Genomic DNA, 15,283 nt, shown 5'->3' with positions numbered 1-15,283 from the left:
TCTAAAATAAATTTAAATTTTTTTAAAAAAAAGCCTCTCGCAGGCGCGGAAGCGCGTGCGGAGAGGCTAGTATATATATAAAGCAAAAGGTAGAGAATGGTAAAATACCAGAAAATGTCCTTAATTAATGCAAATATTAAAAATTAACATTATTAATTAAATGAGGATAATATGGTTAATTTATATTTTTCATATTAAATAAAATTAAAATTAATAACAAAATTAGATAATGGGTCCTATTTTTATGGAACACAGCTACCCATTTTATCTTTTCTTAATTCTAAAATAAATAAATAAATAAAACAAAACAAAACCAATTGGCACACGTGTGAAGGGGCTAGTTATTCAATGGCAGGGGTTCGAAACCTGTTGGAAGCATTTTGTGGCCAGGGGCAAGCCGAACCCCGAGCAGGGATTAATCCCACCCTTCGGGTGTGGGGACACCTCGTGGTATTTACCAAAAAAAAAAGGGGGCTAGTTATAATTATAAGAAAAGATATATTAATTAATCAAACCCCATTTACATAATCTTTGATTTTATGATATGGCTACGTGAACCAGAAATAACAATTTGTAAAGTGCATGAGGCAAGGCACGTGCATTACACAAGCACATTTGCCCCTAGTAATAATCACACACAGTAATTACATATATATGTCATGCATCTCTTCCTAAATTAATAGTTTTTCAGAAACCACAGTTGCTATTGAGTTTTGAATGCCACCATCCTCCTTCTCCTCCTCCTGGCTGCCATTAAGAGGGATGTAGAAAATATCATCAAGGTCATCTTTTGTGTCGATGTGAATGCAAGAGCAGCGTTGAAGAGATGCAAAGAAAGCTTCTGCCACGTAGTGGAAAAGCCAGGCTGCCAATCCGTCGAGCTTTTTGCAGACGGGAGGAACTCCACAGCTTGTGTTTGATGATGCTGTCATTTCTTTGGGCTTGCCGTCCACATTGGCGTCTGCGCAGCCTCTGAAATAGCACAAGTTGGTGCAGCCTTTTGGATTGCTTATTGAATCCATTGATCGAGAATGAAGAGGATGGTAGCTAGCCATACCTGTAGAAAGTGGTGAGAGAGAATTTAATATTGGGGTTTTTATGGCAGTTTGGATAAAGAAGAAGTTTCTTCATTCTTTGTATGGACTTTGTATGGACAATTAAAAAGTTGCGTTGAATTGAAAGCTCAATATTACAATGGTAACAGCAAAGTGGTGTAACTTGAAATGGAGAATAAAATGGCAAAGGAGAATCAGGAAAAGGATGGCTTCATCTTGGAGTAACTTGAAGAATTTACACTGGAATCTGAGCACCGTTAGTTTTAGCACTTGTGGGTTTAGAAGCCATACTTTGCCTACAAATTAGTTTAAGGATCAAAGCAGCAGTGGAATCGGGACTGCAGGTAGAAATTATAAATGAGGAAATTATGAATCAGGCAAGCGATGAATAAGGAGAGAAGGAACAGATAAGGGACTCTCTTTTAATCAATCTAATTCGTAGTTTCTCACTAACGTGGAATCCACATACTTTTTAATTCTTTATGTGACACATCTGAAATTAGAAATTGAAATAATCTCAATACCTATTATACGTAAACATGTCAGAGATGAATCTTGTTCCATGAAGTTGACTGGTATAGGCCATATGGTATGGGAAAATGGATATTCTTTCTGAAAAGTTTTATACCGCACAACTTGTTGGACCACTTTTAATAGATCACGTTGGGCTTGTAGCTGGTCTAATTATCTCTATTCCTTCTTATGCGACGAGCCCAACTCAAACAAACTTACGATAAACACACAAATTCATGATTTGACATAGGGTTCGAACTTGTGCAAGGGCAACTGGAAGTGAAGTGAACCCAACTTTTGAAGGGGTTGTTCATGAGTGGGAGAGGTGAAAAATCATTTCAACTACTAAGGTAAAACTTCTATTTCCGGTTTGGAATAATACTCTCAACACGCACGCATCTCACTCACATGTGAGATTTATCAAGTTAACACATAGATAACACATATATGATTGTTGGGTCTATTAGGTAGATAACATGCTCTTATGATATTATAATAGAATGTGGACATTCAACTCAAAATCAACTGATGATAAACGTAGAGATTCAAAATTATTTAAACCAGTAAAACAAGACTTCAATAATTCGATGTGATATACTATCAATTCAACATAACCCACCTAACTTACTCAACCTGCAACATTAGGAGGTGCGCGTAAAAAAGATTTCTTTCAAGTTGTTTGCTTACATCGAGGGTCACCCTTGACGTAATTCCACTAGACATGAACTATCAGTTACAGAGATTGTTTGCACCTCTATATTGGTATAAACTCTCTTTTTGGTTCAACCCCTCGGTCTTGTTTTTACATGGAAAAAAGAGGGCACGAGTAAATGACAATCCATTTTCCAGTTCCACTCAAACGAAGAAGAAACCAAAACTGAAAACAGACAAGACCACACTAAACAAAAGTTTTCATTGTTTAATTGTATATGTTGTTAGTCTAAGTCGTGCTGGTAAATTTATCTTTATGAAATTCTAGTAGTATGAATCGCATCCCTTTGATTTGAGGGCAATTGATCAATGCAATATGAGTGTGGGGCACAACTGATAGGGCCTCTTTTCTTTTGTCATAATAAATCCCTTTCCCCATATTTGTCCTCTGCACTTTATATTAAAGATGTGTAGCATAAGTTGAGAATCATATTTTTCTTTTGTTTGATTTGATGTTCTGTTCACACTAAAAAACAAGCACCAATTTCTACTCTTTGACTCTCTTTGCATATAAGTGGTGATCAGTCATTGATCAGTCTTCCATCCAAATCCCAATTATTCAAGAAAAATTTATGTCATGACAGTAACATCGTATGATATTACGAATCTACTCAAATTATAATATCTAATATGCGAATAGTATAGTTAATTTTCGTATTAACGATCAAAACTTTTCATATATATGTAATAGTTTTGCAATCATTTTCAAATCTCCCCTCCTAAATTATTACATGCTGATTGCACTACACAGCACTTTCACTATGCACCTCTTTTTTGTTGCAAACGATGGAACGTATGTATTGTCAAGTCCAAAAACTTTAGGTGCAGCTCTATGTCCTAATGCGCTGATGAGACAAAATTAAGGCTTGCTAATTTCCACCGACAATGGCAAGCTTGAAAGGCATGTCCATGAAGGCGAAAGACAATTATAATAAAACCATGCATGCTTGAAAATCGATTAAGGCAAGCAATGAAAAAAGGGCAACTGGGAAAATGACACGAAACCACATCTTTTCTCTTGCATATGGCAAAATCTCAGCTTGTAATGCAGACCAAGAGCCAAGTTTTGCATGTGTTTTTATGCTGTAGTCAAAACTCGTTTTGGTTTCATATGTGCGAGTTCAGCCCAGGTGGGGAAGCTCTTATGATGGTTTCTGTCATGGAGCCCACGGCCAACACAATCATGCAAAGTTGTGGAAAAGCATTTTTGTTTCTGTTAAGTCGTGGCTGATTACATATGTATCAGTGCCAGAGACGATCACTATTCATCTTAGGATAAGGATTGATTGGAAGGCGACCTAATAATTGAAGATAGAAGGAAGATTTCACATGTGTTTTTCTAGGTAATAATTTAAATTGGATTTTTCGTTACAATTAACTTTGATTGGTCTCATCTCATCATGAACTATATATAGTCTGTTACTTCATTAATTATCAACCTCATATGCATTACAACAATTGAGTGAATCAACTATTAAATTGTACTGTTTTGTCCACTCGAAAAATTAATCTATATATGTAAAGGGAGAACGAGAGTATGGTGAAACATTCAAAATCCTAAAAATACCCTAAATAAGTTCGGAAAATTTTACTGTTCTGTATACTTCAGACTCAATATATTTTGCAAATTTGCGACTAAAATAAAACCATCCATGAAATCAAAACCTTTGACCTAAAACTACAAAATTGCTCTTTTAAAGATTAAAAGTTGTATTTCTGTCAAAACTATAACAATCCACAGTATTTCACAAATCATACAAGTATGTGATATTTTTATAGTTAAACCATTAAGTTTTCTATTCACATTCCTCTAGTACTCACCAAGATTCATGCACTTCAAAATTCTCCAAACCATATATTCTCAGTCAATATTTCCAACGAAGTATATGGAGTTTGTCTAACCAAATGCTCACTTTACCAACCGAAAGAACTTCAACTATAGAAACTCTTTTGACTCGTTCAAACACTGGCTTTCGGCCGCACAAAACCACTAGCATTATAGCATATATAGGCAGGCATGCCTTAACCCCTACTCTATTATCCAAATATTCTTTCTTTTAGCAGCTGCAATAATTAATATGCTTTATTCATTGTCACTGTCTTAATTTGGTCCAATTTCAGTAAACGAAAGGTGTAGATTTTCTGCTCTCTTGCTTAACCACACGGCTACAGAATTGTCTTCTCAATCGGATGCCGACCTTACGTACAACGAATTAGGTGATTTCATTTTTGCATGCCGCCAAAATAACGTTCGTATACACAAAGTTATATACATAGTTTCATTTCATTTTTTTTAAATTTTTCTAGAAGGTACGTCATCACGACTCATGATTCACGAGGCCATAACATATACATACATACGTACATATTAATTAATAAGGATCTCAGTTGATAATCGGTATAAAAACAAAACAAACTTATGCTTTCATTAACCTTGATTGTTTCCTCTGTCAAAGTAATACGGCATGTGTCACGCATCGGATTATGTCATGGATGATGGGTTCACAGTTTAATTGATTTTATTTTTTTGGTCGACACAGTTTAATTGATTGTTGTTAGACTACAGGTGTGGATGGAAGGAAAACTTTTGATTCTTATATATAGCATATATAAGATTGAATCAATCTTACTTTATCTTCCGTGATGGAATATCTTTTTTTAATTTTTAATTTTAATTTTTATAAATTTATAAAATTTAATATTATTTTAAGCTTAGAACTTTCCAATGGGGGATAATGGAAATATCTTAATGTATGCCACTCAACAAGCAAAAAATTCTTAATTGGGGCCATGAGCTTGAAATGGGCTCGGATATTACGATGAGATCATCGTACATATTTTCACTATTTTTCCTTCTGACTTTGAGCAGTTTGTAGCTAAGGGCCACCTTTGAAGAGATCACACAAGAATTGAGTCAACATCTATCATTACACATAATTCTTCTGAGCTATTTGAGGGTTCTGAAGTCGATCGGTTATTTTGCCACTCAATTATTTTTGTTTTTGTTTTTGTTTTTTTTTCATGCTAAAAGTCATCATATTTGGTCCTGAACGAACAAAAAAAGAGAGAAAAAAAAAAGTACACCATACCCATGTCATGGTGACTCAAAACATGGTTCAGCAAACGCTGAAAAACGAAGGAATATGAATGCTAGGGCGTTCTAGAATACACGGCTGTCAATTGGATTTGAATAATCAACCAAATTAAAAAGGTTCAAGAGCATTCTGAGTACCATATTTACTTCTCTGGTCCTTAATGTTATCTGGTCCATAAGAAAAAATGTTGATCGCCGAAAAGAAAAGAGGATTTATGCAAACTCTTGGTTGTCTGTGGAATGGTTGTGTGAAGATGTGAAGAGAAGAGTCCTAGATCGGAATGTTAAAGAGACTTTGCATATTGCATGAGCTTATAAGGAGTTTGGCAACTCCTCCATTGTCAATTGGTTTTGGGATAGATCCTCAACTTCCTTTATGATATCAGATAGGATTTGTTTATGTTTGAAGCTCAACGACCAAACGTGCTCCACATCACCCAATAAGAGCCTTCGATTCCAAAATCAAAGAGAAATCAAAATGTAACATATGTACATAAACATTTTTAATTACGTCCTTCATTTTAAGCCTCTAGGAATTGAGTACTGTAATTGTAAAATCATACCAAAACAAAACTTAATTACGTCGCTGAGAGTCTGACATCATTAGCTGGTGTTTATTGTTTAGCCAACAAGGAATCAGTTTTGGATTCTATGTCTCTGTTTTTTTAGTGGACCGAAAAAAACCTCTTCATGCTGCCAGTCTACAAACAACATGCAAGCAATTCAAATCCCCGGCGATATCAACGACACCAATTTGTTAATTTGGTCATAGGGTAGAACAATACAAAAATTAAAATAAAAAATTGGAAAAAAAAAGAAAAAAAAGTCTCTTTTATTAATTATGTCATATCCTATTAAATACAGAGAGTTTGGGTCCAACAGACTCTTGCTACAGAAAGTCTGCCTCTTCCCTTCTCCAGTTCACACGGCCTTATCTCCTTAGTCCTTATCTCATTTCTATAAATTCATTCAATCTGACCCTTGTATAATACAATTTAAAACAAATAGGAGAAATGGCCAGAGTTAAAGCCCTCTTCTTCCTAGCCGTCCTCCTCTGCTCTACTTTAGTCTATGCAGCCAGACCAGAACCAGCTTTTTCTGCAGCCACTTCTGCAAAAACCCAATTTGAGGTTTGTGGAATTTTCATGTTTTTAAAGTTTACTTGTGCATTTTCATTATAGGGTTATGAGTTTGATATGTGGGTTTTTGTTTTTTGGGTGTTGAGTAGGGTGTTGAAACAGAGGTTGATGAGGTGGTGAATGAGAGCTGTGAAGGAGCTGAGGAGGAGGAGTGCTTAATGAGAAGGACTCTGGCAGCTCATGTGGATTACATCTATACACAGAAGCATAATCCTTGAACTTGGTTTGTTTTGTTAACAATATCTATTTGTGATTATGTAATACTTGTAAGCAATATCAAGTTTCCCCTGTGTTTTTTTATTTATTTTTTTCACTTTTTTCTTCAGATTGTCTAGCAATGTGAGACTGTGAATTTGAACCATTGATCAATTTCAATGCATGGTCCAAATGTACAGTTTCACAAAGTATTTATCTTAGCAAGAGAAAGCATAATATGAGAGTAAGATAGTGGAGATCAAGAACACAGTTTATATATACAACTGTCATTATTAATCTCTCTTTACTACTGCATTTATAGTTCATTCCTACAGAAGAACTGCATGGTAGTAAAGAACGATGATCAAACGGGAGAGACATATGTACACAGTTTTCTTGGTTCATAATGTTGAATTCTTGATTTAATTATAAATAAAGCAAAATACCACAGTTCATGAAACCCTTCTCTTGTTCTTATACTAAATATCCTGTAATCTATAAAGTTGGACATCACGTTCTAAGGTCATTTTTTCAGTTTGTTTTCTGGTCTGTATGGCAAAGAAAAATAATGGAAGAAAATCATACCAAATTTTTATCTTTTGGAGAGGAATGCGATGGATTGCATTCATAATGCAGGGTTAAAGGCCCGTCAGTCACAAAGACCAATACAAATAACCACAAAAGGGTTTTTACAAATACAAAACAAAGTAACCACAAGGGGTTAATTCAAATACGAAGGCTCTACCAGCAACATGTAGCAAATACAAATACAGACTAGAAACATGCAACAAGTATATAGAAGCCGACATGACACCGCGTCGTGACCAAGATAGCCAATCAGAGACCAAAACGTCCAAGCAACCACACAACGTAGCCAAGAGGAGGGGAAGGACTAGAGGGGATGAGCGAGGAGGAGAGGTGGAGAGGGGAGGGGAGGTCTGGGAGGGTAAGGAGGGGAGGGAAGGGGAGGAGGAGAAGGATGGAAGCCACCAACCAACATGGGGAATGGCGGCTGAAACTTTTCTCTTTTAAAATCATACCAAATTTAAAACACCATGTAATACTTTTACCAGGCAGAACAATATTACAGATTGTTCCAACTTACATAAGCTTAACATTTTCCCTTAAAAGACAATAATTAGAGTCAGTTTAAACCCGTAGATATTAAATGTGACTTTCCATCTGTTGATCTTGATTTCTCAGAAGCTACCCGCTGCTTTCAACTGCCACTTTTTCTTTATTGATTTTAATTAAGAGTTACTTAGGAAGTAAATAAATGGAGTGACAATGAGTGCGAACAACTTGTAAATTGAATGCTGGCTTGTCTGCCTTCTCTCCATCCACCTGTAAGATATTGAATGTGAACATAAACTTTTTTCTTAGAGAGCCATAGTATTTTATTGATAAGAGGACTTAAGTAAGTACAAAGTAATTATGATGCTAAATATGAATAAATCTTCTCAAGTGACTAAATCCAATAACAAGTTGCATTAATCTGAAGAGAGTTACGCACAAATCACGAAGTGATTAAAATTCTTGATTCAGCAACCGAAAGCATGCCTACTCATACTTGCAATACAAATGTATCGTACGATAAATACGTATTGGAGGTTGAAAGCTCAAAAGAAATAGTCTGCTAAAGTGAAAATAAAGTCTCCCAAACCGAAAGTAATTTCGGTTGGGGTTCTTGCCTTTTAGTTTCCCCTTTCAAAAGATGAAAATTAAAGCAATAAAAGCCACAAGTAATTGCTCTCACCTAAAACGAAAAAGCCACAGAGTTGCTGAAGATGGTAATGGTTGAGTAACAAAAGCTTAAGTAATTGTAATAAGTATAGCGTGAATAAGTGATAGGAAAACATCCAACACAAAAGTTTCAAGCTTTTAGGTGAAAGTACTTATCTCATAAATGCATACGCTAGATCCTACTCTTGTCTTGACAATTTTGGTTTACTAATATAAGTTTAACGATGATATATGTTTTTAATTGTACAATTAGATTTTAAACAAGATTAAACAACTTAGATTAGTAACTAAGGATTTTCAAGACAAAGAGATAATCCAAACAAAGTGTATGTTAATTAAGCTTTTTTTTCTCCTTTGAAATCCCCTAAATAAACATCTACTTAGTCTACAAATGATATGTGATAATTGTTGGAACTTTTCTTAAACAATTTAAAGACGGGTTAGTAGGCAACCAGGCAACTAGGCATGAAAATAAGCAAGAAACAAAGTGGAGGAGCAAGATGCCTTGAGAAAGTTGTGAAGCGTGCATGGTAGGGGGGATTAAGATTCGAAATAATCCAAGTAGTTGGCATGCACTTCCGCTTTTGCAGTTTGCCTTTTTCAGTGAAGCTATATAAAACCAGAGGAGAATGAAGGTCTTCTTGGGAGTTGTAGTGGTCCTGCTGCTCTCCCACTTATGCAGCGCCACTCTAACTTTTGACTCATGACCATTCACGCTTCAGTTCAGCATATATGCTCACATTCTATGGTCCTTGCATTGCATCAGTTGAACTCTATTGGTAACTCGCATGGCTGCTAATTAAGTAAATTAGCATGCAAAGTATGTATAATTGCGATCAAACAACAAATTATGGAAAATCTGTATCTCACACCATGCAACCCGAACATCCTCACAAAAGCTTTTAACATCACTGAGCCATAAAATATTGAAATAAAATTAGAAAATGTAGATATGTCGTGCCGTAATTAAAAATTGCTAACAACCAGGCTAGCAGTTTGAATTATATAGGTTGGGTACAGCCTAAATTAGAATGTGAAAAGCTTATTAACCTTTTACCAACGCTTCTTCTTCTAGTCAACTAATGTAATTGCAAGTTGCCAATGCGCGTGAGCCCAACTGGTATACAAGTTTGGTACACTCCTCCAACCAAAGTTCTCTCCCACTGAATATACTCTACCTTTTACTGTGGGTAGAGGTACTGTTGCTACTGCTGCTGCTGCCATAAGTAAACAAAAATACCCACTTTCATCATTGTTTTTGAACCTTGTGTTGGAAAATTACTAACCATTAATTAAGTTTCCAGCTTCATTTCCACAACAATTTATATAGAGAGAACTTTCTGCATGAGGACAAGCTGTGCAGTTCTTGGGAAAATATTGAAAAAACTATATTGTTGGTTCCTCCCCCAAGTAATAAATATATATTGTTGGCCTGCTAAGAGCAAGGCAGATCTACACCTCCAGTCCAATCCTGATTTTTGACTTAGAGGTGCAACCCAACTTAGGTAATTTAAAAATCAGCCCAGCCCTCTTGGCCATCTTGCTTCACCCTCACACACATCATACATTTTCTCTACCCCACACACATACATACATCGTATTTTTGTTTTGTTTTTTTAAAATATAATATAAACAATATTTATTAAGAAGATATCCAAGATAATAAAGGGCGGTCCACTAAGCCCAAACATCCCAACGAAAAACGGGAGCTTCTATAATGAGGATGCTATTTGAGGAGTTTATTTGAGGAGGCCCATCTCACCATCAAAAGGGGTGTGGACCCCCCAATGCACACCCCCCCATGTGCTTTGTTTTTTGTTGTTGATGGTGAGATTTCACCTCCTCAAATAACCTCCTCATTCTAGCCTTTCCAACGAAAAACAAGCCAAACAGACAGACAAAAAGGCCTAAGCCTAAAAGCACTAGAAAACCAGAGATATCAGCCCACCTTTAGAAAGTTTCCTGGGTCTGTCATGGGCTAAGAGCATTTATAACAAGCACCCTAATCACCTTCATAAACAAATTTTAGGGAGAAATTTTAAAAATAGAACTCCAACCATGGTCCTTACCCTCTCCTAAAATAGAAAGATCTCTATATATACTAAATATCCTGTAATCTAAAAAGTTGGCCATGACCTCTTAAGATCATTTCTTAGAGCATCTAAAAGAGAGATGTTAAATCCAACGTGACATTTTTAGCATGTAGAAAATATAGTTGAGACTCACTCCAACAGAAATGTCAAATTTTACGTGGAATAACATTTCTTTCCCTTTGTGGTTATTCTACTTCTGAGTTTTTATTAACCCCATGTGGTTATTTGTATTTGTATTGGCTAACAGCTTTTTTTTAGCATAAGCAATAGTTTAAACTACAGGGGAGATGAGTTTCTCACACACGCACACAACTAAGATGTCATGAGGGTTCGAACTCTGAGACTTCTTGTCTGCAAGTAAAAGCCCTTTTTCACTAGGCTAGACCCCGTTGGCTTGGCACTTTTAAATTTAAATTATGAATGCAATATTGCCTTTCTGTATTTTTTTTTTTTTAAAAAAAACAAGGCTTAATTGTAGCAATGGTCTCATCAATTATACTTAGAGTTATATTTTGGTCACTCAACTCCAAAAATAGTTGCAAAGGTCACCCAATTACTTGTCGTGTTGCATCATTGGTCTTTTCGTTAAACTATGTCAAATTTTCTATAAAAAGTGAGGGTAAATTCGGAAATTCATCCACAACTCTCCCCTTCCTCCGCAACCCTCCCTCCCCTCCGCAACTCTCCCCTTCCTCTATTGCCGCAACCCACGCCTTCCTCCTCCAATTCCTCTCAACCCCAATCCCTCTCTCTATCACACTGGGCACCCACCCCAGCCCGTATTCCTCAAAATACACCAGACCCAATTCTCACCGTAACCCTCTCCCTTCCTCCTCCCCCTTCCCTTCCCCACCTACCCCTTCTTATCCAACAAAAACTTTAAAAACCTATAATTTAAAATCAAACAAAAATAACTATTAGAAGTTTTTGAAAAAAAGGAGATCTCCAATGAGCTCACATGAGAAAGCGTGAAGTGCTCTCTCTCTCTCTCTCTCTCTCTCTCTCTGGGTAATTACTATGATTTTTCATTTATGGATGTTTATGGTTGATAGTTTACGGGTTGGGGTGGGAGGAAGGATTGGGTGGCGAGTTTGGTACAAGGGAGGAGAAGCAATCGAGTTGTCTTTCTTTTTTCCTCTCTCTTTATTTTGGTTTTAGTTTTATTTAATTTTTTTTTTGTTATTTCGTTTTTATAAATATTTGGAATGAATTTCCAAGTTTACCCATGGATTTAATGGAAAAATAGACAAACTTGACGAAACGGACCAATAGTGCAACACGATACCTAATTGGGTGACTTTTGTAACTATTTTTGAAGTTGAGTAACCAAAATGTAACTCCGAGTATAGTTGAGATTGCTACAATTAAGTCAAAAAATAAAAATCATCATTTTTGGGTAAGATATATTTTTCATTAAACTCGGGTTTTAGATTGAATTAAAAATTTCATTTTATTATTTGTGCCAATGAAAGTTGGTTCAGTTGGTAATGTCATTGCACTGTGTGTAGCCCCACTATTGTTCGAGTTTTGCTACAAGCAGTTCTCATTGGTGCGTGATCCATAATTTCTTATATAAATTCATACCGGTGGCAGCTTGTAGTTGGATGTCATGCTTAAATCCTTCTAGTTCGAGATTGTGGGTCTACCCTGACGTTGGTGATCAGAGTAGCCAATCTCCCCCTAAACTTTTAAAAATTATATTTTATTATTTGTATTAGTATTAAACTGCATTGAATATAGAGTAGAATCAATACAGCCCCTAAAATGATTTAAAAGTCCTTACTCCTAGTCAAAAGTTTAAAGACTGTTTACGCATTCACAAAAAGGGTAAAAACACATCTGGGTGGAAATAGAATTCACCTCCGAAAAATTGCAGAAACCGGTCCAGAAAAAAGGATCTTTTCATTTCTAAAACCCTCGAAGAGCAAGAAGCTGAAAAACCCTAAATTTGAGAAAGCATACAAATTGCAACAAAAACCAGAACTTTTGTATTGAAATTTGAAAATGTTTGGTCGAAGCAGATTCCTCTCGTTTCCTATGGTAATTGGAGCAGTCGTGTAAGTCCCTTTCTTTACAAATAAATTTGAGTTTTATAATTATAAAATCGAGCATACCCTTTATGTTATACTGTGTTTATCGGCTGTCCTGCACTATCTGTAAGTCCAAGAACGCTCTAATTTGGTCTTTTGGGTTTGCCCCAGCATGATATGCTTACACATTTAATGGTTTTGTTGATAAATAAGTTAACTTTCAATGACCCATTATTAGGTTCCTTTTCTCCTATCTGATTTGCTTGACTATAAAATTAGCAGAATCATTCACGTATTGGGTTTTGGTTAAATACTGTTTGTTTTGTTTTGGTTAAAAATTGTTTGGGTATGACTATGTGAAGATTAAGTAATTTACTTAGGTTTCTGTATTGCATGACTGAAGTTCTGTCATTGTTAATTTTGTCATCCATTTCCAGTGAATTAGATATGTAAAATGGCGGGAAAATGGCAATGTGAAGTTTGGTATGTTCAGTTGTCACAGATAAAATCAATGAAAAAGGAAAATAAATCTTTATGTGGTGTTTGTATTATGAGTTAGGACATGAGACATGGCTTCTTTACGACCTTCGTAGCAGAACGTGGTTTTCAATGCTGCGCTTGTAGGACTGCTAGGCTTAGTTCATGAATCATGAGTGAATCCTTCACAGTGACAAAGATTGTTTCAAGCAATCCTTCTTTTCTTTAAGTTTTTTCCTTTGTTATTTCTTTTTCTCATTTTTCCTTTCCTTTATATATAACATTGGGAATTTGGGACCCAGGGGTTGATATAAGAATCTGCCTCTTACAACGGTCTAAATTGATAGCCGGGACCCTAACAGGCTAACACCATGAGTTACTTTAAACTCTACATGGAGGTTTAAGTATTCAAACTGGATCTGTCTTTTTGGTCCTATGCAAAAATCTGGTTGTCTACTTATTGTAGGTTTAATTTTCTGTCTTGCATGTTATGCAACCAGTGAATCTGGTAGTCCTTTTTTCATTCTCGTATCTCTTTACTGAATTGGTGAGGTTACTCTCTTGAAAAATAGACGTACTTCTGTCTGCGTGTATGATTGTGAGGGTGTGTGTGTATCATTTCTGTTTTCAAAGTACCGGACGATAAATCACATAGTTTGGTGGCCGTGTTTACATTCTACCATCTGTTTACTGGATTGGTGAGATTACTGTGTGCTTGAGACAGGGATGACAAGAGGTAGTGATTGGGAAATCTTGAAGGATACTGATGTAGTGGGGTGACTTTCATACAAACAAATGAATTACTAAACACAACTTGCATCGATTTAGCAATTTTTGCCAGAAAGCGTATATCTATATTGTTCTTTTTTACTACATATCTATGCATGAGGAATCTGTATTGTGCACTGAGATTCACTGCACGCCCACTATTCTAATTAATATCCAAATTGCCTTATTGTTCTAAATGCATTACATCCCATGGCTAATCTTCTCCAATTCGTTGATATTGTTACTGTTTTTTCAGTCCTCGTGTCTAGAGAAAATGATCTAACATCTTCATCTAGTTGGTTGTTAACGAATGAATCATTAAAAAAAACACATTTCTAAAATAAGATGGTGCCAGAAGTGGTTATGTATAATGACGCAGAACAGAAATGAAGGTAGGCTACATTACATTCCAGTTGGATAAAATTACATCTAATTCATCCATAGGCTTCGGAAAAACTTTACTGTGAAGAAATTACCTTGTCAAAACAACCCCAACTTGTATGGTAACTTTATGACTTAGATTTTACCAGAAAAAGAATAAAACTTCATATAAAAAATACATGAAAAATATACAATTTTTGAAATATATGAAATAATTAGAATTTAGAATACAATAACGTATATCCTGCGTCAATTGTTAGTCCTGTATGGTAATAGCTCTGGAGCACTGAATCTGCACAAAAAAGTGTCTCCCAGAACTTTGTAAAGATGTATATGTGTGGCATTTTTAGGTATAAGATACAAGTGAGAAAACCTAGAAGCTGATAAAGCATTGGTTTAATTTCTAAAACATTGTGGCCAACCTTCTGCTATGAATGTCCAATGGAAAAACGGGAGCCATAGTGCTTATTGTCTTATTTTGGCTGAATTTTCTGCTGAGAACGGGTTAACCAAAGTTTTAGTGCTGTGTTATACATGTTTTTTTTTTCTTGCGTTAGTGCCTTAATATTGCCCCCTCAAACTTGCGGGCAGCTATATAAACTTGTATTCCTGATGAAATCTACTTGGAATTTTAAATTCCAATGTGAGTAATGTGATTTTAAGTGACATTTATTCTAACCTAAAGAATTGTATATGGGGTTTTGCAGGATTGGAGTTGTTTCAGGCAAGGCAATATTTGGACCCCCACTTGATGAGTACTGGAAAAAGAAGCAGCAGGAAGAGGCAGCTGCAAAGGAGACTGATGCAAGCTCAAGTTAACCAATATATACTGATCTTCTCATGTTTGATGACGTCATAGAGGAGTTTTGCGCAGTGATGCGGGTCATTCATTAATTCAATTACGCACGTTTAGACACTAGGATCAAGGCAACTGCTAACAGCTAGTATTTTGAATTCATGGGATCCCCGATGGTTTGTTGAAACAGTCGTAGTTGAAGAAGGTACTAACTACTTTGCATTTGCTGAATTGTATTTAAGTTGTAACATTCCAATAAATGGTGTTTTTGAGCTTTGCTTTTTACAA

The 15,283-nt window shown here is 35.8% G+C and overlaps 1 protein-coding gene and 1 long non-coding RNA gene across 3 annotated transcripts; both read left to right on the top strand.

Annotated features, from left to right (window-relative positions):
- The first annotated feature begins 6,289 nt into the window (after positions 1 to 6,289).
- LOC110746106 (phytosulfokines 3) lies at positions 6,290 to 7,167 on the top strand. 2 transcript variants are annotated; one of them, XM_021946324.2, is made up of 3 exons: positions 6,290 to 6,503; positions 6,602 to 6,735; positions 7,030 to 7,167. In XM_021946324.2, exons 1-2 carry the CDS (start codon positions 6,387 to 6,389, stop codon positions 6,728 to 6,730), a joined length of 246 nt encoding a protein of 81 aa, XP_021802016.1. In that variant the 5' UTR covers positions 6,290 to 6,386; the 3' UTR covers positions 6,731 to 6,735; positions 7,030 to 7,167. The 2 variants fall into 2 exon arrangements, with proteins under 2 accessions (XP_021802016.1, XP_021802015.1); XM_021946323.2 differs by lacking the exon at positions 7,030 to 7,167 and having other exon boundaries at positions 6,295 to 6,503; positions 6,602 to 6,812.
- A 4,313-nt stretch (positions 7,168 to 11,480) lies between these two features.
- Positions 11,481 to 15,283, top strand: LOC110746107 (uncharacterized). The gene is made up of 2 exons (XR_002524927.2): positions 11,481 to 12,600; positions 14,907 to 15,283. It is a non-coding gene; the product is annotated as an uncharacterized LOC110746107 (long non-coding RNA).

This window comes from Prunus avium, chromosome 6 (assembly GCF_965620075.1).
Source record: "Prunus avium chromosome 6, drPruAviu1.hap1.1, whole genome shotgun sequence".
Taxonomy (NCBI): Eukaryota; Viridiplantae; Streptophyta; class Magnoliopsida; order Rosales; family Rosaceae; genus Prunus; species Prunus avium.
Note: the sequence above shows the minus strand (reverse complement) of the source record. Positions and strands in the feature narration are given on the sequence as shown.